General features: G+C 42.4%; 1 protein-coding gene across 3 annotated transcripts; it reads right to left on the bottom strand.

Moving 5' to 3' along the window:
* Nucleotides 1-1195: 1195 nt before the first annotated feature.
* LOC147460534 (uncharacterized) lies at nt 1196-2795 on the bottom strand. 3 transcript variants are annotated; one of them, XM_086507899.1, is made up of 3 exons: nt 2484-2795; nt 1674-1804; nt 1196-1588 (listed from the first exon to the last, which is right to left on the bottom strand). In XM_086507899.1, the coding sequence occupies exons 1-3, from the start codon at nt 2519-2521 to the stop codon at nt 1539-1541; spliced, it is 219 nt and encodes a 72-aa protein (XP_086364025.1). In that variant the 5' UTR covers nt 2522-2795; the 3' UTR covers nt 1196-1538. The 3 variants fall into 3 exon arrangements, 1 of the variants encoding a protein (XP_086364025.1); XR_015187452.1 differs by lacking the exon at nt 2484-2795 and adding an exon at nt 1943-2477 and having other exon boundaries at nt 1196-1804; XR_015187453.1 differs by lacking the exon at nt 2484-2795 and adding an exon at nt 2143-2477 and having other exon boundaries at nt 1196-1804.
* Between the last annotated feature and the right edge of the window lie 18302 nt (nt 2796-21097).

Genomic DNA, 21097 nt, shown 5'->3' with positions numbered 1-21097 from the left:
GGTTGATGGATCTCCGAGTTCTCGGGTCTAACCAAAAGCCTCTATTCAACTTCTTGGGGGGTCTTGCAGAGAACGCACCATGAGTTTTACTTAACACTACAGATTCATCCATGAAATTTCAACTCATACAAACACAAATTTCATTTTAAACCCAAATCTCTTTCATGGAATCTTTATCCTCCTCTCTAATTATATAGTTGAACTTCTACCTTCACGATGACCATTTTTTTTATTTTACACAGATTTAAGAGCTTCCATATCGAAACACGCATCCCATTCTAAACCCAAAACCTCTTTCATAGAATCTTGTAGCTTCGGGCTACATGTATGATGAGGTTACGTGGGAGAGAGGGGGAGGCAGTTGCACTCGGAGTTAGCAACGCTAGCAAAACATCCTGCAAGAAAATCGAAGCCCTCCTAAAGCACTGTAATTAGCACTCGCAAGGGCTAACAGCATTTCACTAGGGCTGCGAAGATGCAAAGCTCCCCGAGTTTTGAGGGCTTCAGAAACCAAACAAATCGTTGTGGATATCTGAAGCTCTCCTGTAAAATGTCCCCCTTTTTCTGTTCGTGCAGGTGCGACAATTACATTTTTCCTATCCCTCCCTCACACATACTCCCCCCCCACTGTCCCGTAAATCCGTGGTGCAGCTCAGCCCTAAGAAGGCAAGTACCTGAGAATTCGAACCTTCTAAATCTCTAACCATTAACACATGCCAACGTTCAAATGCAATCTCTCTTCGTGTGCACGCGCGCGCGCGAGAGAGAGAGAGAGAGAGAGAGAGAGAGAGAGAGAGTCCACGGGACTTTATAAATAGATAGTAGCAGACCACTCGATCCACTATTGTGTTCGTATTTTACGAATTTCGTCAACAATTCTCAAGAGCAGAGCCTCTCTGGTTGTGACGAAGTCCAAGCAAAGCATTGAGTGCAATAACCACAGAAGGCAATTTCAAGGGGTACATCCCACTTTCATTGAAACGGCAAATTTCGAAGATTATTTCATCTCACAGTTTTAGAGAGACTGCGTGATTCGATCAATGATAAAATCTAAAAGCACTGCAATTTTGGGTGAAATGGAGCAACAGAGGAAGACTGTAAGTGAGCCTTGATCGAGGACAAAATCCCTGCGATTGACAAATTTGTGAGCTTGGCCCAGCAACCATAGAAATGACGGTGACACAAGAAGTTTAAGAGACCTCCAAATCTGTCTAGATTACTGAGTGGTTCTGATGCGCACCAATATGGTTCTAAATTTAGAGTTAGCTAGCTTGCATTAGAGAAAGCAAAAATTGATTTCCCCAACCCCCATATTGAGTTATTTGAAAGGGAGGGGGCTATACATGATGATTTGATTTGTGTTTACCATACATAATTCAACAGTCGGTTTTAGACCAGCGATGAAATATGCGGGTTTGAGCCGTTCAGCCAATATCACAAGACAATTACCAGTCCTACCACCATGCTTTCAAAGAAATTTCTATCCTCTGAGAACGGCGCTATGTTACAACGAAAAATTTTCCGAGGCTTCACTGTAATTAGAGCCCAAACCAGTTGCTTGCATCTGGTTCAAATGTAGCATGGTTTGCTGCAATGGGTCAAGTGTTAACAGCGAGCTTCTAAACAGGTGACCGCATGCAACCATGGCACACTTTTCATGCAACCAGTATTACCTCCCCTTTGCAGAAGCATCGTCCACTTCATCTGGCCTAGTAGTGTCGAGTATGCCATTAAGTTTTCAGTGGAAGCGTCAGAATCCCTCTTGACATTTGCTGGTGCTACTACCATTATTTCTGAGTAAGAACTGCAATGGCAATAAAATGTGCATCAGCTCAAGCTCAAAGTAGCATGCACCCACCTACATATATGCATTGATGTGCTACAAAGGCAGCCAAACATTAGATCACGTTCAAGCAAGGTAACATCACGAAAAAATATTTACATGCCCAGAAGATCATCAAGCCCACTGCTTGCTGGCGATGGCAGTGAGTAAATTTTCCAGAGGGAGTTAAAAAAGCGGGCAATATAAGCAAATAACTGGCAGAAGGTTAAAATTTATTGGAGCTCCGCTTCGACAGATATCGGTATGATCTGTGATGAGGACTTAAGCTTGATGGAGAATGCTAATTCAGCAAGATGTACCAGACATGAGAGGCGGCCATGGAGGAAGCGTTCGGGATGCTGTGCGCTCCAACATCGGGATATTTTTGCAATGCAGGCTGCTACAAACTCCCCTTTCCCACCAGCAATTAAGCTCTCACAAGTATGAAGAGAAGAATAGATGGCCAGCGCAAGGGCCTAAGCGTATATATGGGTGGTCGCCACTCCATGTTTCTACCCGCATTAAGAGTGCGAGCTATTTAATCATCTGTAAATGTATGTGCGTGTGTGTGTGTGTGAGAGAGAGAGAGAGAGAGAGATTGTGCGCGCACCCAAGACGGACGAGAGAGAGAGAGAGAGAGAGAGAGAGAGAGGTGCGTAACCTGAAGCTCGTACAGGAAGTGGATGATCGCGTGTCCATAACTCGTGGGCGAATGGCGAGTAAAGCTCCTGAGACCCAAACCCTAAAAAAGCAGCCAGAGAGGCGGCTGTGGGGACTTGAAAGTTTGAAACAAGCAAGATTGGGGGGACTTGAGGAGAGAGAGAGAGAGGGGGGAGAGAGCGTGTGTGTGTGTGTGTGTGTGTGAGTTGTTGAGCGATGTAAAATCTGATAGAAACGCGGTAAAAGACAGTAAAAGAGAAGAGGGCGTAGCTGGTGTGAGTGTGAAAGAAGAGAAAGAGACAGTGCGATGGAGCGTTTGAGGCAGAGTCCGCGTGCGTGTGTCTGGTGTGTCTGTATATGAGAGAGAGAGAGAGAGAGAGAGAGAGAGACAGAGAGAGCTTTTAGCATGCAGCATTGCAGTGTGCAAATGTGCATACTCCAGAGAGAGAGAGAGAGGTAGCGTGCGCTTGTGTGTGTGCATTGGTAAATGGGAGTGTCACCATCTCGGGAGAGAGAGAGAGAGACAGAGAGAGAGAGTGGAGAAGGAGCGGACGCGCTAATGGGACCTGCAGTTGGTTGTCACCATCCGCAGAGATTTTTCTGATGCGCTTGCAGAGAGGCCTCTACGAGATGAGAGAGACGACCTGCTCTAGCGACACGTGGCACACTTGGTGAGGTACCCGCCGTTAGATCGAGCTCGTCCTGCCTATCGTCAGTATTGCATGTTTTGTTTTCATTTGGGAAAAGAAGATGGTTTTTCTACCGCCATTACTTTGTATGGTGTGTGAAAAGGCTGAGATGAGTGAGGCAAAAGGGCCAGGTCGTAGCTTGTACTCTTCAATCCATGTCCCTGTCTCACCTATAAAAAAATCTCTCTCTCTCTAGACTCACTCTCTCTCTCTCTCACCAGTCATTGAGTGTGTGTACGCACTGTCATGGCTACAAGCTTTGTACTCCTTTTTGGAAGACATGGCTTATGCTAGAGCACTTTCTCACGATGATCATCGAAACCTTCTCTTCCGTCAATAGTTTTTTTTCTCGCTTCCAAAGGGAGCAAGCTCTGAGCGAACAGCAAATCGCTTGTCTTAGGGCATGGTCACGCGAGGCTTAGTTAGAACTAAGCCCTGACATCCTCTAGCAGGAGCTCAGTGCCATGATCGTCTGCAGGTAGAGAGAGGAACAGCAAAGCGCAAGCAAGAGAGAGAAATAGGGCGCTGATCGACAGTGGGTGGGCATAGTTGTGTGGCTATGCCTAAAAAGGCATAGTTAGCCTACTATGTCGGTTGATGTCTGCGAAAAGCTGTCGACCGTCAGACCTTGTCGGCTCAAGTTACAGAAAACTAAGCTCCACGTGACCATAGCCTTATTTGTTCAACAATGCCACTCAAAGATTAACTTTGTTGATTTTGGCGGAGTTGGGTGAAGAGGCAACATTGAGGGTAAAACGACCAGAAGTTATGATATCACCAAAACGTTGCAAGTGCTCTCACGAAACTCATTAGTGTGGCATGGACAATTCCCTTGCCTACTAATAATTAAAGCATTTGAGTCATGTATTAAGTTTAGAGGTTAGAACATCGTATAGATTAGTAAAAGAAATAGGGTTACTTTTGTGGATTATGGTAGAAATTTACTTAACCCTTTGAAAATGATTTTTGAATAACAATGGAGTAATTGGCCTCTTGGTTGATTGAACACTTATTTTTACGTCTAATTAGATTGATTGTTTGGTGTGAAGATGTGCGCGTCTATCGCACGTGTCGGAGCTAGGGACTTGCCAAGCACCGTGTGCGAGCCACAGAGGGTTGCAAGCACTCAACTAGGCTAACCTAGTAAGATCTACGCTCGCCGTCGTGAAGGATTCTTCGTCATGAAGAAGAGGGAGTTGTCTCCACCGTGCTCAACGACCTCACCGTCGCCGATGCCGCGCAATACTCTCTCTCTCTCTCTCTCTCTCTCTCTCTCTCTCTCTCTCTCAAGCATACACTCTAATGAAATGGCCCATGAACATTGAGAATAACGGAATTAAGAGAATTATATTGAGCATTTTTATGATGCTACTTTGAGAACATAGAGGGTGAACTTAATTAGCGGTAGCAACACAACCATTATACTTAATTAACTTGGCATGAACAATACTTTTGCTAGAGAATAGGCTTTTGTGTTATAGATTCTCCCATCAAGAGAGGCTTGGTATGATACAATCTTTGTGTTCCTAGTGGCCTAGGTGATACAATGAAGATGGAAAGCTTCATGCATCACGAGCATAACATAAACTTTGTAAAATCATTAACCATCCCTGGCCTCAGTTCCAAGGCCTCTCCACCTTGGAAGGTGGAGAGAGCTAGCGGGGAATGAGGGTAGGGAAGAGGAAAAAGAAGTAACATTAGAGAAAGAGATAGTTACTCACTTATCATCACTCTTCTTGCATAGCATAGCATAATAGCATAATAATGATGATGATGAAGATGGCAAGCTTAAGCATTGGAGCATAGCTCTTGGTTGGATTTGCATTCCATAGCCAAGAGCGTTGGTGTAGGCTCTCAAGTTCTCAACAAGCTTGGAGAAGGAGATGGAGCTCTTGCACTTTGCAAAGCAAGAATGAGCATGCGAGTGTGTGTGAGAGAGTATACCCCCCAAGAACACCCCCAACTTGCTTTCTTCAACCCCTCATTGTAGCTGAAGCTTGCATTTGATTGGACCTCTACAATCCTAGGCAATCACGTGCATAGTGCATATCAAGCAACCATGGTAGCAATTGGACAAGTGTCCTCCTTTCCCCTTTGAGAGAGAGGGCTTGGAAAATGCTTTAGACAATTAATTAAATAACTGAGTGCTCATTGGACCCCTCTTTTGCCTAGCCAATAGGATTCAAGCACCCCATGTGGTTAAGCATAGGGAGAACTTGACATGTATTCTTGTGCCCCTTGAGGAAGAGGTGTCCTTTGGATGAGTGAGGGGTTGGTTAAATCATTCCCCTAGCTTTGGGACTCGCCCCCTCCTTTGTAGGGTACGTTTTTTACTCAAGCTCCTCAAGCACCTTACCCCCCCAAGCATGGGAAGCTTCTCAAGCACCTTAGTCAACAAGTGCAAGCTTAGCAAGAGTATGGGCTCTCTCTCACTCATGCCCCTAGCTTCAAGGGCTCGCCCCCTCCTTGTAGGGATTGATTTGAATTTTCAAGCTCATGCCTAGCTTGAAAAGCTTGCACCTTAGCTATCAAGCATCTCATGCATTTTAATCATCAAGCACCTCAAGGCTAGGTCTAGCTTTAACCTAAGGTCTAAGGACTTTTACATTAACCATTGGAGGTCTTTAATGAAGATAACCCTAAGGTTAATCAAGATTCATTCTAGCATTGCTCTTGGGCAGACCATCTCTCATTTGGACCTTTTGACTCTGGCCCCGTGTTGAGGTAGATCCATAAGCACAAGTCTATATTCTAATCCTTGTTTCCGTTTATTCTCTTACATTAAATGATCAATTTAATATGAGAAAATCATTTGGGTTGGTTAGATATTAGATTTTATTCCTACTCTCTTGAAATCATAGTCGTCCTCGACTATGAGGTAGAAGAGATAAAGTCTTAGTCATTAGTCTATATTTCTTAGCGGGTAGAGGATCCCTTGTTACCCTACGGCATCATTCCAAGATGGATGACTAATCCATTTGGGGCTTCAGAGACTTAACTGTCGCATGCATATCTGCTTTTTAGTCAATTTCATTCTCCCAAAGTAGAGTGACAAATTCTACTTGGTGTTTGAGAGATGTCGTTACCGCAAACATGATTCTAAACATGCATTTACTTAAATTTGTGCACAATAAAAATAGATAATTAGTCATATAAGACAAAAACATTGATCTTTTAAAAGAAATAATGTAGCATTATAAGCATTGACAAGGTTCATACTAACTTTAAGTTGTATTCCTTGCATCCATCTAGCATCTTCAAAAGGATAATTTTTTAACTTAATAAGATATCGTCGGGTAATCTTACCATGCCCTAGCACTTTGTCTTCATGCCGAAGGATAGCTTCGGGTTGTAGCACCTCTTCTTGGTCTTTGATTTCTGGGAAGCTTCAATAACTGGTTCTCTTGGTGGCTCTCCTTTGTAGGGCTTAAGTAGGCTCACATGAAAAGCATTGTGTATGAGCCAATGGTTGGGCAACTTGAGTTGATGAGCCATGTCATTGATTGGATTCATGATTTGAAAAGGACCATAGTATCTTTTTGCTAGTTTAGCATAATACGTTTGATGGCCTGTGGATGAATGCAAGGGATGGTGGTACAAAATTGGTTCTCCTTGACAGTACCTTTGAAAAATCTTTGCAATGCAATTTATCAAAGTCCCAAAATAAATCACTTGTCATATTGTATATCATTGGATACATCTTGGAAAGAAGAACATAAAAAAATCAAACTCCAACAAGTTTTGACACAAACTACACAAAATTTCCCGGTCCCCACTTTTTCATTAGTACCAATAAGGTGAAAAAAAAATTGGTCCTTTTTCTGTACCACCAAACCCTACTTTCAGTCCCGTAGGAGTTTTGCCCGTCGTTTACCTCAATCGAGCCTTGGGAAACTTAAGTATGACCCAATCATTTTTTTGAACGTTAAGGCCCTTCTGTGCTTGTCAGCAGCAACAGATTTTTGCCTTTTGTTGAGAGATGGATATAGCCTCCTTAATCTTTTGGAAAGATTCTTGTAGGTCAGGGCTATACTCATCAGCAGCGAAGATCTTCCCATGTACTTTAAGTAGCAAGGGACTTTTAGGTCTTCCCTCTATGATTTCAAACGGTGCCTTCCCCGTAGTAGTATGGACAATATTATTGTACACATACTCTACAAGGGGTAGGTACTTTTCTCATTGTGAGAGTTGATCTACTTCTGTAACATAAGTCTTTAGTAGATCAAGTATCGTAAGATTGGCTCTCTCACTTTGGCCATCCGTTTGTGGGTGAGAGGTCCAAGAGAAATTCAATCTTGTACCTAGATTTTTGAAGAGACCTTTCCAGAAATTACTGGTCATTCTTGGATCTCTATCTAACACTATGGATGTTGGAAATCCATGGTGTTTGAAAATCTGAGATATGAAGAGGGTTGCCATTTGGTGTGCCTTAATAGTCTTTTTGACATGAATAAAGTGTGCTTGCTTGCTAAAATTGTCGATTATTGTCCATATTCCTGTATTCCCATGGATAGACTTAGATAATCCAAAGATAAAATCCATGGATATACTCTTCCATGGTGAATTAGGGATTGGCAATGGTTGGGGTAATCCAGGTTGCTTCTCTCTATCATACTTGGTATTTTGGCATACCACACATTTTGAAACATACTCTTGTATATCTACTTTCATGGTAGGCCAATAGAAGTACGTCTCTACTCCTCGAAGAGTAGGTTGAATGCCACTATGCCCTGCGTAGGGAGGATCATGGGATTCATACGTGACTTTCTCACGAAGGGAGTGGGTAACACATAGCCTACCTGTAATGTGAGTAATACTTTATATCATACTCATCTATCATAGACCAGAAATGTGAGCAATATGAAAATAAAATTATGAGAGAAAATTTGCCCACCTCATTTGTTTGTCGGAAAGCTTGGCTGCGTCATGAAGTACTTGAGACTTTGGTGGTCCATTTGCAAAATTAATGGAGTCCCCAATAGATAGTGCTTCCATGTGTCAAGGACATGCAGAACAACTAAAATCTCTTTTTCATATAGGCCCAAGATCCGTTCATCGGCATTGAGCCTTCGGCTCTCATATACTATGGCGTGCCCTTCTTGAAGCAAGACTGCTCCAAGGCAATCACTGCTATCATCACATTGGACCTCAAATGGCTTTGAGAGACCCGGAAGCATAAGGATTGGTTGGGAGGGAAGCTTTTTTTTGAGATTGTCAAAAGCATTTTGCTCTTTAACAGTCCATGAGTACTCAATGTTCTTCTTTGTTGAGTCATGCAATGGTCCCGCTATTTGAGAAAATTTGGCTATGAAGCGTCTATAGTATGCACACATATCAATAAAGCTTTTTAACTTATGTAGATTCCTTGGATTAGGCCATGCTTTTATTACCTCCAGCTTTGATGGATCCATACGGATACCATCTTGAGAGATAATATGACCTAAGTATTGAATCTCTTGAAGAAAAACTTCACTCTTCTTTTGATTGATAAAAAGCGTGTTCTCCTCAAAGCTTGAAAAATCACCTGGAGATGTTGCTTGTGCTCCTCCAAGGACTTGGAGTAGATGATAATATCATCAAAGAACACTCTAGTAAATTTGTGATGGGGTCTAAAGATTTTCTCCATTAAACGATTGAATGTGGCTGGTGCATTAGTCAAGCCAAAAGGCATGACTAGATATTCATAAAGACTAAATGTTGTATAAAACGGGGTCTTTACAATGTCTTCATTCACTATCCTTATTTGATGATCGCCACTTCTAAGGTCAATCCTACTGAAGTAGGTCGAACCTTGTAGCTTACCAAACAGATCTTCTACCTACGGTATGAAAATCGTTTTTTTATAGTGATGTGATTTAGCGCTCGATAGTCCGCACACATGTGGTATGTACCATCTTTCTTTTGCACTAAAAGGGCTAGAGAACAAAAGGGAGCGGAGCTAGGCCTCACCATCCCTTTGTCTACCAATTCTTGTGCTTGCCTCATGATCTCCTCTTGTTGAGCTTGGGAAGCTCGATAAGGAGGCTTGTTAGGCGGTGAGCTTCCTGGTAGGAGCTCAATTCAATGGTCATCATCCCCTCGTTTTGGAGGTAAGTCCATAGGATATCATCAATAAACACATCTCAGAATCCATTAAGAAAATTAGACAAGTCTAATTCTTCTTGATTCCTGGCACTTTTTTTTGTTAAAACATTAGCATCATTTAGATATTCTTTGACCAAAATCATGTACGCAAAAACTGGGCTTTTTATTGACCTATCAAAAGCAAGTGAATTTACAAGTGGTATAGTATGACTAGACTCATTAGCATCTATATACATACTCTTTTTCTTGTAGGTGAAGTAGATTCTCCTTTCAAGGAACTTCATGTTGGCAGCCATGTGGTTGAACCATGGTGCTCCTAGGATAACATCCTCATGCTGGAGAGGAGAGATAAAAAAGTCTTCTTTGTCGACGTAGCTTTGGACATGAAGCCTCAACTTTCCAAACAAGGGAGTAACAGGGGCTTTCTGTCCCTTGAAAGCTCCATTGGTAGTTACAGTATCTCCCATCTCAAAAGCTTGAATGCCCAACTTAGTGGTCAACTCCGTTGATATGAATTTGTGAGTAGAGCTAGGGTCAAACAGGATGAAGGCATCATGCTCCTTTACCTTTCTCCAAGCATAGGAGAGAGGTGATCCTTTGCAATGAGAATTATCTTTTGGAGCTTCGATCGTGGAAGCTTCAGGAGTCTCATTGCAAGAATTTCTTTTGGGGCAAGAACGGTAGCCATGTCCTTGCTCCTCACACTTGAAGCATTTGTGGTCCTTACAAAAAGCTTCTAGCTCTTGAGGAGAGAGTTTATTTTTACCTTTGTAAACTCTCTTCTCCCTTGGACCCATTGTTGTTGTTGTTGTTGATGATGGAATTGCCTTGAAAAACGTTTTGGGCATTGTTCTTCCTCTTTGCATCATTTTGATCTTTGTTTTCCATGGGCTTGACATTACTTTTCGCCCCTTGTTGGAGATTGATGCACAAAGCAACCATACTGTAGTGGATTACTTTGATGATAGAACCAGGCCGTTGAGAGTCGTAGACTTTGAGAACATAGAGGGTGAACTTAATTAGCGGTAGCAACACAACCATTATACTTAATTAACTTGGCATGAACAATACTTTTGCAAGATAGAGAATTAGAGAACATGACAACAGTTGAGGACCGGATTTATATGGAGTCGGTCACCCCTCCAATAGGCTTTTTTATTATATATTGTCCCAGCAAGAGAGACTTGGCACACTACAATCTTTGTGTTCCTTGTGAGCTAGGTGATGAAATGAAGATGGAAAGCTTCATGCATCATGAGCATAGCATAAATTTATAAAAGCATTAACCATCCCCGATCTCATTCCCAAGGCCTCAAACACCTTCGAAGGTGGAGAGAGCTAGCGGGGAATGATGGTAGGGAAGAGGAAGAAGAAGGACAATAAAAAAAGAGATAGTTCCTCACTTATCATCACTCTTCTTGCATAGCATATCATAATAATGATGATGAAGAAGATGGAAATATTAAGCATTGGAGCATGGCTCTTGGTTGGATTTGCATTCCATAGCCAAGAGTGTTGGTGTAGGCTCTCACCTTCTCAACAAGCTTGGAGAAGGAGATGAGCTCTTGCACTTTGCCAAGCAATGAGCATGGGAATGTGTGTGAGAGAGTATACCCCCCAAGCACACCCCCAACTTGCTTTGGTCGACCCCCTCATTGTAGATAAAGCTTGCATTTGATTGGACCCCTACAATCCTAGCCAATCACATGCATAATGAATATCAAGCAACCATGGTAGAATTTGGAAAAGTGTCCTCCTTTCCCCTTTGAGAGAGAGGGCTTGGAAAATGCTTCGACAATTAATTAAGTAACTAGATTCTCATTGGACCCCTCTTTTGCCTAGCCAATAGGATTCAAACACCCCATGTGGCTAAGCTTAGGGAGAACTTGACATGTGTCCTTGTGCCCCTTGAGGAAGTGGTGTCCTTTGGGTGAGTGAGGGGTTGGTAAAATCATTCCCCTAGCTTTGGGGCTCGCCCCCTCCTTTGTAGGACACTTTTTTTACTCAAGCTCCTCAAGCACCTTACCCCCCCAAGCATGGGAAGCTTCTCAAGCACCTTAGTCAGCAAGTGCAAGCTTAGCAAGATTATGGGCTCTCTCTCACTCATGCCCCTAGCTTCAAGGACTCACTCCCTCCTTGTAGGGATTGATTTGACTTTTCAAGCTCATGCCTAGCTTAAGCATGCACCTTAGCTATCAAGCATCTCATGCATTTTTACCATCAACCACCTCAAGGCTAGGTCTAGCTTTAACCTAAGGTCTAAGGACTTTTACACTAACCATTGGAGGTCTTTAATGAAGATAACCTAAGGTCTTTTAAGCTCCATTCTAGCATTGCTCTTTGACAAACCATCTCTCATTTGGACCCTTTGACTCTAGCCCCGTGTTGAGATAGATCCATAAGCACATGTCTATATTCTAATTCTTGTTCCTGTTTATTCTCCCATATTAAATGATCAGTTTAATATGAGAAAATCATTTGGGTTGCTTAGATATTAGAATTTATCACACACACACATACACTCGCGAGTGTGTGTGTGTGTGTGTGTATGTGTGTGTACACGATGGATGAGGAGATGGAGATAAGGCAAGAACACTCTTCTTTAGCCTACAACCTTCAGAATGGGGGATTAAGGTTACAATGGCCCTTTTATATGAGTTGCACCCATTCACACATAGGCGTCCACACTGGCAGTCAAAGTAGAAATACTGTCAATTGAGATATGTGGTGCGCCTCTCATCGATGATCACCCAAGCTCCTATAGGACCGACAAGCCTGGCCCTTGACTCAAAATAATGTGTTATGGCACTCATGGGTGTTAACTGTGCTACCATATACATGTGGTAGTGATGTGTGTGAACACACTAGGACCACCGGGGCATTTTTTCCCTCTTTAGGAGGTTTTTTCCCCCGAGCATTGTATATACACCCATCACTCTAGGGCTATCTATCTTTCCATTGCATACTAAGTAACACACTCTCTATTGTGTGCCTTGAGCTTCCTTTGTCTTCTCCAAGTTGTGTGAGTTTCTCTGCAACCCTAATTCCAACAATTGGTATTAGAGCAGGTTGCATCCTCCCGGGCTTAGTCGCCAGCTGCTCCAGCTCACACCTGCTCACTTTCTCCAATTTCGGTGAGCTTTGGCAAGCGTTCGCAGGTCGACAAAAATTTTGGGTGAGCTAGTAGAGCTCAGTCTGCTTAGAGTTCTAATTTGGGCTCATTTCGGCCTCCGTTTCCACTACAGGCAGGTTTGCACATGCAATTTTGTCATTTTGTGCAGAATTTTTGTCAGTGCCATTTTCTACATAACAGGTGCCTCATAGTCTTCTACGGTTTGTGCTATATAGCACGTGTTGTTCCCACTCCGTTTCTCCTATTTACGGGCAGTTTTCACATCAGGTGCAGCATTTACCATGACTGACAACAACACAGATGTGTTCAAGATGTTTGCTGCTGAGGACAGGTTGGATGGGGACAACTACCCTATGTGGGCTTATATGATGCAACATGTTCTTGTGTCAAAGGGCGTCTGGAACATTGTGCAGGGCATTGATGTATGTCCTGGTTCTGAGGATGTAGGCAATGTTGAGGATGTTGCAGGTTTTGCTGCAAGGATTGTTGCTATTAGAGTTGTTTTGCCTACGACAGAACAAGCTCGTTGGGATGTAAAGGATGCACAGGCTCATGCATTGATTGCGTTGTCTGTGAAGCGCACCATTGTTCCTCACATTCGTTCAACAAATCCTACAAAACAGGCTTGGGATATTCTAGCAGGTCTTTATGCAAGCCACAATGAGGCTAAAATTGCTTTCATGCATAAAGAGCTGGAGTCAAAGATTATGCATGAGGAAGATGATATGGACACTTTCCTTGCTGGTGTCAAGGATATCAATGAGCAACTTATTTCTGTAGGTGAAGTCATTTCAGACAGTTCCCTTGTGCAGACTGTTCTTGATGCCTTACCAGATTCCTACGAGACTTTTGCTAGTACTTGGAGACTAATGACCCAAGGAAATCCTGAAGTTGTCAAGTTTGATGCATTATGCCATTGCTGTTGCAAGAGTCACTTTCTAAAAAAAACAAAACTAGGCAGCGTGCAGTTGAACAGGCTTTTATTGCTTCTCAAAGAAAGGGTGGTAACAGGAATGCGGCCACTTCTTATGGTTCTGTTGCGAGTGGAAAAACTTCTGTTCCTAATGCTTCTACTAGCAGCAATTTGTCTGAAAATTCTCGTGATAAGGGAAAAAAGAAGATGCGTTGCCATTATTGTAAAGCTAATGATCACTTAATCAAGTCGTGTCCTAAGTTGAAGGCCAAAGAGGCTAAGAAGAAAGAGGGTGGTTCCACTGCAAATGCCGGTTCCACTACAAATGGAGCCATTGTTGAGTCTTCTGTGAAAGGAGACTGTTGTCCATGATGTATGCTTGTCAGCTGCTGCAGATTCACATGTGTGGTATTTCGACAGTGGTGCTACAAAGCATATTACCTCACATCATGAATTGTTTACCTTTCTGGAGTCTGTCCCTCATGGGAATTCAGTCACTTGTGCCAACAATGCCTCTTATCCGGTTCTGGGAGTTGGAAAGATTGTGCTTACTGCTGCAAATGGCAGTTCCTTCACACTTATTGATGCACTTTATGTACCTGGGATCAAGAAGAATCTCTTGTCTGTATCCACACTTGCTAGACTTGCACTTGTAGTCAAATTTGTGGATGACAGATGTACAGTTCATGATCTCAGTTTTGCTGATGAAATTGTTGCATCTGGCCTTTTGTGCCGTGGGCTGTATAAGCTCACTTTGTATGACAAGTGTGGACAAAATTTTTCAAATGCTGTTGCAGATTCAAGGGCTATTTCAGATGCAAAACTTTGGCATGCACGTTTTGGTCATCTGAATTTTGCTAGTTTGCTGCGTTTGCAGAAATTTGATATGGTTGCTTCTTTGCCGCCTCTTGAAGCACTTGTCAAACATGTTTGTGAAGGCTGTATTTTGGGTAAGATGCAGCGTTCTAAGTTTCCTAAGGATGGTTCAGCTCGGGACACATGCAGATTGCAGCTTGTGCATAGTGAGGTTTGTGGGCCCATGCAAACTCCGTCCTTGGGCAATTACCTTTACTTCGTGACTTTGATTGATGATTACTCCAGGCATGCATGGGTATTTCCGCTTAAAGCGAAGTCCGAAGTTTTTATGTGCTTCAAACAATTTTTGGCTATGGCTAAAAATGTCTCGAAATTTACTATGGGCACCCTCCGTTCCGATCGAGGGGGGGAGTATATGTCTCATGAATTTAATGCATTTCTGCCTAGTCGTGGGATAAAACACCAATGTACAGTGCCTTATACACCTCAGCAAAATGGTGTTTTTGAGAGGAAAAGCAGGTCACTGACGGAAATGGCACGATGTATGGTCAAAAGTCAAGCTTTTCCGCATTCTTTTTGGCTCAGGCCATCATGCGTGCCACGTATGTACTTAACAGGTGTCCTACGAAAGCTTTGCAGTCTATTACTCCATATGAAGCATGGCATGATAGAAAGCCTTCTATTGAGCACATGCGTGTTTTTGGTTGTTTGGCATATGCATTGGTGCCACAAACACAACGCAGAAAATTGGATGATAAGGCTATCAAATGTATTTTTGTTGGTTATAGTGCTGAAAGCAAAGGTTACAGGTTATATCATCCGCAAACAAAGCGTATTCTGGTTTCACGAGATGTAGTTTGTGGAAGATTCTGTTCAACCCTTGCTGTCATGTACTAGAGATAGTAATGTAAGCTCACAGGACATTTATGACACTTTGTTGCCTCTTTTCAGTGGTGGAAATACGAATGTAATTTCCAATGAGGCAAATGTACAACCTATGGGGGTTTCTGAAAATGTTACAAATCAGCCTATTACTGATGCATGATGTACTTGATGAGGAAAGGGCTGAAAATGAGCAGGCTAGAGGTATGCCAAAATGGTTGGTGCACACTTTGCGTGACAGTAAATTGGATGCACCTTTGTCTAGTCGTACTCGTTCAGGCTCTCGCCATGCATCTTATGCATCAGATTGTTATGCTTTGGCTGTGTCTAGCTTATATCAGATTGTTATGCTTTGGTTGTGTCTAGCTTACATGATGTTGAGGAGCCTCTGTCTTTTAAGATGAAGCACAAAATTCAAAAAATTGGATGGCTGCCATGCAATCAGAATATGATGCACTTATAGAAAATGACACACTGGACTTTATGTGATTTGCCTCCTGGCAAAAAGGCCATTGGTACAAAGTGGGTTTACAAGTTGAAATGCAAGCCGAATGGTGAGATCGATCGCCATAAGGTTCGACTTGTTGCAAAGGGTTATGCACAGCAAACATGCGTAGATTATGAAGAGACCTTTGCTCCCACTTGTCATATGACTATTGTGCTTTTTCTATGTGCATTGGCAACTCATTTTGGTTGGGATGTACATCAATTAGACATTGTTACTGCTTTCTTGAATGGTGACATATTTGAGGAAGTTTATGTAATGTAGCCTTGCGGTTTTTTCATAAAAGGACAAGAGGACAAAGTGTGCAGATGTAAGAAGGCTTTGGATGGGTTGAAGCAATCTCCTCGTGGTTGGTATGAGAAAGCTGACACTCATTTGGTTAAACGAGGCTTTCGTAACAGTCCAATAGAAAGCACATTGTATGCAAAGTGTGAGGGTGATGTACTTCTCATTGTGGTTCTTTATGTCGATGATTTGCTGATCACTGAACCAAATGAGAGACATATTGCTAAATTTAAGGCTGATTTGAATGCTACTTTCAAGATGAAAGATTTGGGGCTGTTGCATCATTACTTGGGTATACAGTTTAAGCAGTGTGATGGTGGTATTTCCTTGTGTCAAAAAAGTTACATAGAAACATTGCTATGTAAGTTTGGACTTGAGGATTGCAAACTATTGCCACTCCCATGGAAACAGGTTTGAAGTTGAGTCTACATGATGCTGGCGATCCTGCTGATGTCACTCTTTATCAAACTGTTGTTGGCTACCTCATTTATGTATGCAACACGAGGCCGGATATTCAGTTTGCAGTCTCACAGGTCAGCAGATTTATGCATAGCCCAGGGTCTAAGCATTGGCAGGCTGTCAAGAGGATTTTCCGCTACCTTAGTAGCACTTTACATCTTGGCTTGTTTTATCCCAAGGGGGGATCATTGCCACTAGACGTACATGCTTTTTCGGACTCAGATTGGGCTGGCTGTTTTGACACGCGAGTGTCCACCAGTGGTTTTTGTTTCATGCTTGGCAGCTCATGTATATCATGGTTGAGCAAGAAGCAACCTACTGAGGCCACTTCGAGTTGTGAGGCTAAGTACAGGGCATTCTTCACAGGGTACGGTTGAGTGTGTATGGCTCAGACACCTTATGGCTGATTTGGGTGTTGGACAGGACACTGCCAACACTATCTACACTGACAGTCAGAGCACATTGGCAGTTGCGAGGAACCCAATTTTTCATGCTCACACAAAGCACAGAGATCAACTTGGCTTATGTGCCAACACAGGACAACCTTGCAAATCTTTTCACAAAGGCATTGTCTCGTGAGAAGCTTGAAGCTTTCCGCAAAGCTTTGGGATTACTCCCCTTTGTGGACTGATCATGTCCTCAGGGCATGGCACTTCCCTTTACTCATGTGCCAGCTTTCATTCACCGCATCACTCCAGGGGGGATTTGTTACCATATACATGTGGCAGTGATGTGTGTGAACACACTAGGACCGCCAGGGCATTTTTTCCCTCTTTAGGAGGTTTTTCCCCCCGAGCATTGTATATACGCCCTTCACTCTAGGGCTATCTATCTTTCCATTGCATACTAAGTAACACGCTCTCTATTGTGTGCCTTGAGCTTCCTGCGTCTTCTCCAAGCTCTGTGCGTTTCTCTGCAACCCTAATTCCAACAAACTGAGCTGATGTCCATTTGCAAAGGTCAGAACCAAGCGATGGGGAGCATTGGTGGGCAGTCACCAAGCCTCCTATTTGCCTGGTGTTGACTCCACTGAGTCGACGTTCGCTTGTAATAAATTTAATACCAAGGTTAGCACCAAGCGATGGGGAGCATTGGACAGTCACCAAGCCTCCTATTCACTCGGTGCTGACTCCACTACAAACCGTAATCACCTCACCACAGGATCTCTGACGTCGGTTAACATGCCCCCCTTTTTGATGTAGATTCCGTCCTCGGAAGCGAGCGAGGTGAATCCCGTTCTCGTCGGGGGATAAATTGTCTGCACAACAAATTCAATGTGAGAGTATGCAAGCGGAACTATATGGCAATAAAGCATGAGGAGAATGTAAAGTACATGAGGAAATGAGTAAATGCAAAGAATTATGAAATGCTACACTACCATTAAGGACGAATAAATTGCACTTAGATGAAATTGATCAATCAAGAGTTTTGGGCTTATGGATGAGTCTGTCGATTAGTTAGTTATGGCTAAGGTTAAAACAACTCGATTATCTCAATGCAAGATTCCCTAATTGTGCCTTTGAGATTTGATTAGCCAACTAACTCTCACAACTCCAAACAAGAGCTTGAATTTTTTACTTTAAGCTTAATGGAAGTTTTTTTTTCATTTTAGTTATCCTTTTTTAAAAAATTTTCATGTGTGCTTATTTTGTATGCCCGGGGCTTTTTGCTTCTCAAAGCAAAGCGCCCACACTGGGAACCTCTAGGGTTCTAGTACCATAGACAATACATGTGAGTGAAGTACCAAATCAAGCTGGGATTTCTCTTCCAACTTAAGATTTTACCTTTGTGGCACTTTTTCTTTTTTCTTCCATTTCCTTTGTATTCTCACTATTGTGATTTGTTGTTTAAGTGAGCAAGATTCTATATGTTTAAAACACTCCCAAGGTCTCAAACACTCATACAATTTTACCAACTAAAGTTACGACCTCCTAACCTCAAGGGTCATCTATAAGACTAAACTTTAGTTCATCAACTTAAGCAAAGGCAAATTTATACATCTATAATGGAAGATAAAAAAACATAACTAAATGCACTTAATCAAACCATGGAAAACCACAATCAACAAATATAATTATCCACAAGCATGAATCATGGAAAGTAGTACACCTGGAGGTATGGAGTAGCTCATTTTGTTGAAGAAGATGTCCTCATCCATGTGGATGGAGATCCATATAAATTCTCCGGCCGTCTTGAGAGTGCATCGGTTGCTTGATTATGCTTGCCAGCAATGTGAGCAATATGAAAATGAAATTGCAAAAGGAAATTTTCCCACCTCATTTGTTTGTCGGAGAGCTTGGTTTGCATCATGAAGTACTTAAGACTTTGGTGATCCGTCTGCAGAATGAAAGGAGTCCCCAATAAATAGTGCTTCCATGAGTCTAAGGCATGTAGAACTGCGAGGAGTTCCTTTTCATATATGCCTAGAGCTTGCTCAACAGGGTCGAGCCTTCGACTTTCATAGGCTATGGCGTGCCCTTCTTGGAGCAAAACAGCTCCAAGGCAATCACCACAAGCGTCACATTGGACCTCAAATGGCTTTGAGAGATCCGGCAGTGTAAGTACAGGTTTAGAGATAAGATTTTCTTTAAGATTTTTGAAAGCATTGTTCTCCTTGGTAGACCATGTATACCTAACGTTTTTCTTTGTTAGGTCATGTAATGGTCCCGCGATTTCTGAGAACTTTTCTATGAAGCATCTATAGTATGCACACATACCTATAAAGCTTCTTAGTTCATGAATATTCCTTGGTTTAGGCCATCCTTTTATTACCTCTAGCTTTAACGGATCCATTTGGATGCCATCTTGAGAGATAATGTGACCTAAATACTGAATCTCTTGTAAGAAAAACTCACTCTTCTTTGGATTAATATAAAGTTTATCCTCTCTTAAGACTTGAAATATTACCTGGAGGTGTTGCTTTTGTTCGTCTAGTGAATTAGAGTAGATGATAACATAATCAAAGAACACTCCAGTAAAGGTTCGATGCGGCCTGAATAGCTTCTCCATCAAGCGGTTGAATGTGGATGGTGCATTGGTCAAACCAAAAGGAATGATAATGTATTTGTAAAGACCAAACGTAGTGCGAAATGTGGTCTTTACAATGTCTTTATCAACTATCCTTATTTGATGATAGCCACTTTTTAGGTCAATCCTACTGAAGTAGGTGGACCCTTGCAGCTTATCAAATAGGCCTTCTACCCGTGGAACGAGAAACCTATTCTTGATAGTGATCCTATTTAGTGCTCTATAGTCGACACACACACACACACACACACACACACACACACACACACACACACACACACACACACACACACACACACACACACACACACACACACACACACACACACGATATGTGCCATCTTTCTTTTGCACTAATAACACGGGTGAGCAAAATGGAGATGATCTAGGCCTAACTATGCCCTTCTCAACTAGCTCATGCACTTGCCACATAATCTCCTCTTGTTGAGCTTGAGAAACTCTATAAGGAGGATTATTATGCGGTGAACTTCCTGGAAGAAGTTCAATTGCATGGTCATCATTGCCTCGTTTAGGAGGTAGTTCACAAGGGATGTTGTCAATAAAAAAATCTTGAAATCCCTTGAGGAAATTGGATAACTCTAGTTCCTTGTGATTATTTATATTTGCTTTTGCTAAAGCATTAGGTTCATTTTGAGAATCTTTAACAAAAATCATGTACACAAAAATAGAGCTCTTTATTGACTTATTGAAAGCTTGCATATGTACAATGGGTATGGTGTTACCCATCTCTTTGGCATCTATGTACATATCTTTTTCCCTGAACCTAAAGTAGATTCTCCTTTCAGGGAATTTAACATTGGCAACCATGCGATCAAACCATGGTGCCCCTAGGATTACATCCTCATGCTTGAGAGGAGAGATAAAGAAGTCCTCTTTGTCCACATAGCTTTGGACATGAAGCCTCAATTTCCCAATTAAGGGAGTGACTGAAGCTTCTTGCCCCTTGAAAGCACCATTGGCTGGTAGGACATCTCCCATCTCGTAGGCTTGGATGCCTAGCTTGGTGGCCAACTCTGTGGATATGAAATTGTGAGTAGAACCAGGGTCAAAGAGAATAAAAGCATCATGTTCTCTTACCTTTCCCCAATCATGGCGTAGAGGAGATCCTTTGTGGTGAGCTTCCTCTTCTTGGATTTTGACCAAGGTAGCTCTAGGAGGCTCATGGCGGGTGTTCTTTTGGGGGCAAGCGTAATGCCCTTGCTCGCCGCACTTGAAACAACGGTTATCCTTGCGATAACGCTCAAGCCCTTCAAGAGAGAGTTTGTTTTTGCCTTTGTAAACTCCCTTCTCCTTAGCTTTGTTGTTATTGGAATTGTCGTTAGGAGACTTTTGGGCATTGTCCTTCCCCTTAGGCTCATGGAACCCTTGTTTTCCGTGGGATTAAGATTTCTCTTAGCCCCTATTTGGAAATTGATTCGAGAAGCCACCATAGTATGGTGTATGACCGCAAATATGGTGCATGGCCTTTGGGAGTTGACATACTCCTCCATTTCTTCATTAAGCCCTCACAAAATTGTTGTTTTGCTCTCCAAAAGCCATCTTTTTGAAGACAATGGCTTTGAGATGTAAGTCCCAAAACTTGTCTACATATTTATGAATGGATTCGTAGGGAGAGAGCTTCAAGCTTCACCATTTGGTGAGTACTTTGTCTTTTGCATCGATGGCCAAAAACTACTTCATAATGGAAGCTCTTAAAGCTTTCCATGTTTGTGGGGCTTCACCGTTTGCCCGTAGGCTAGACCACCATTGCCTTATGGACTTTTGAAAGTGCATGGCTACATGGCGTAGCTTAGAGGACTCC

The sequence above is a fragment of the Adiantum capillus-veneris genome, chromosome 3 (assembly GCF_014529385.1).
Source record: "Adiantum capillus-veneris isolate H3 chromosome 3, ASM1452938v2, whole genome shotgun sequence".
In the NCBI taxonomy this organism is placed as follows: domain Eukaryota; kingdom Viridiplantae; phylum Streptophyta; class Polypodiopsida; order Polypodiales; family Pteridaceae; genus Adiantum; species Adiantum capillus-veneris.
The sequence above is the reverse complement of the archived record's forward strand: the minus strand, read 5'-3'. Positions and strand labels throughout refer to the sequence as shown.

Bases quoted from the DNA above. Each gene is read 5' to 3' on its own strand.
- LOC147460534 (XM_086507899.1), bottom strand. From the start codon at position 2,521: ATGGACACGCGATCATCCACTTCCTGTACGAGCTTCAG. The intron at 1,805-2,483 runs GTTACGCACCTC...TTGCCATTGCAG, and splicing joins ACTTCCTGTACGAGCTTCAG to TTCTTACTCAGAAATAATGG. The intron at 1,589-1,673 runs GTAATACTGGTT...GACCCATTGCAG, and splicing joins GATGCTTCTGCAAAGGGGAG to CAAACCATGCTACATTTGAA.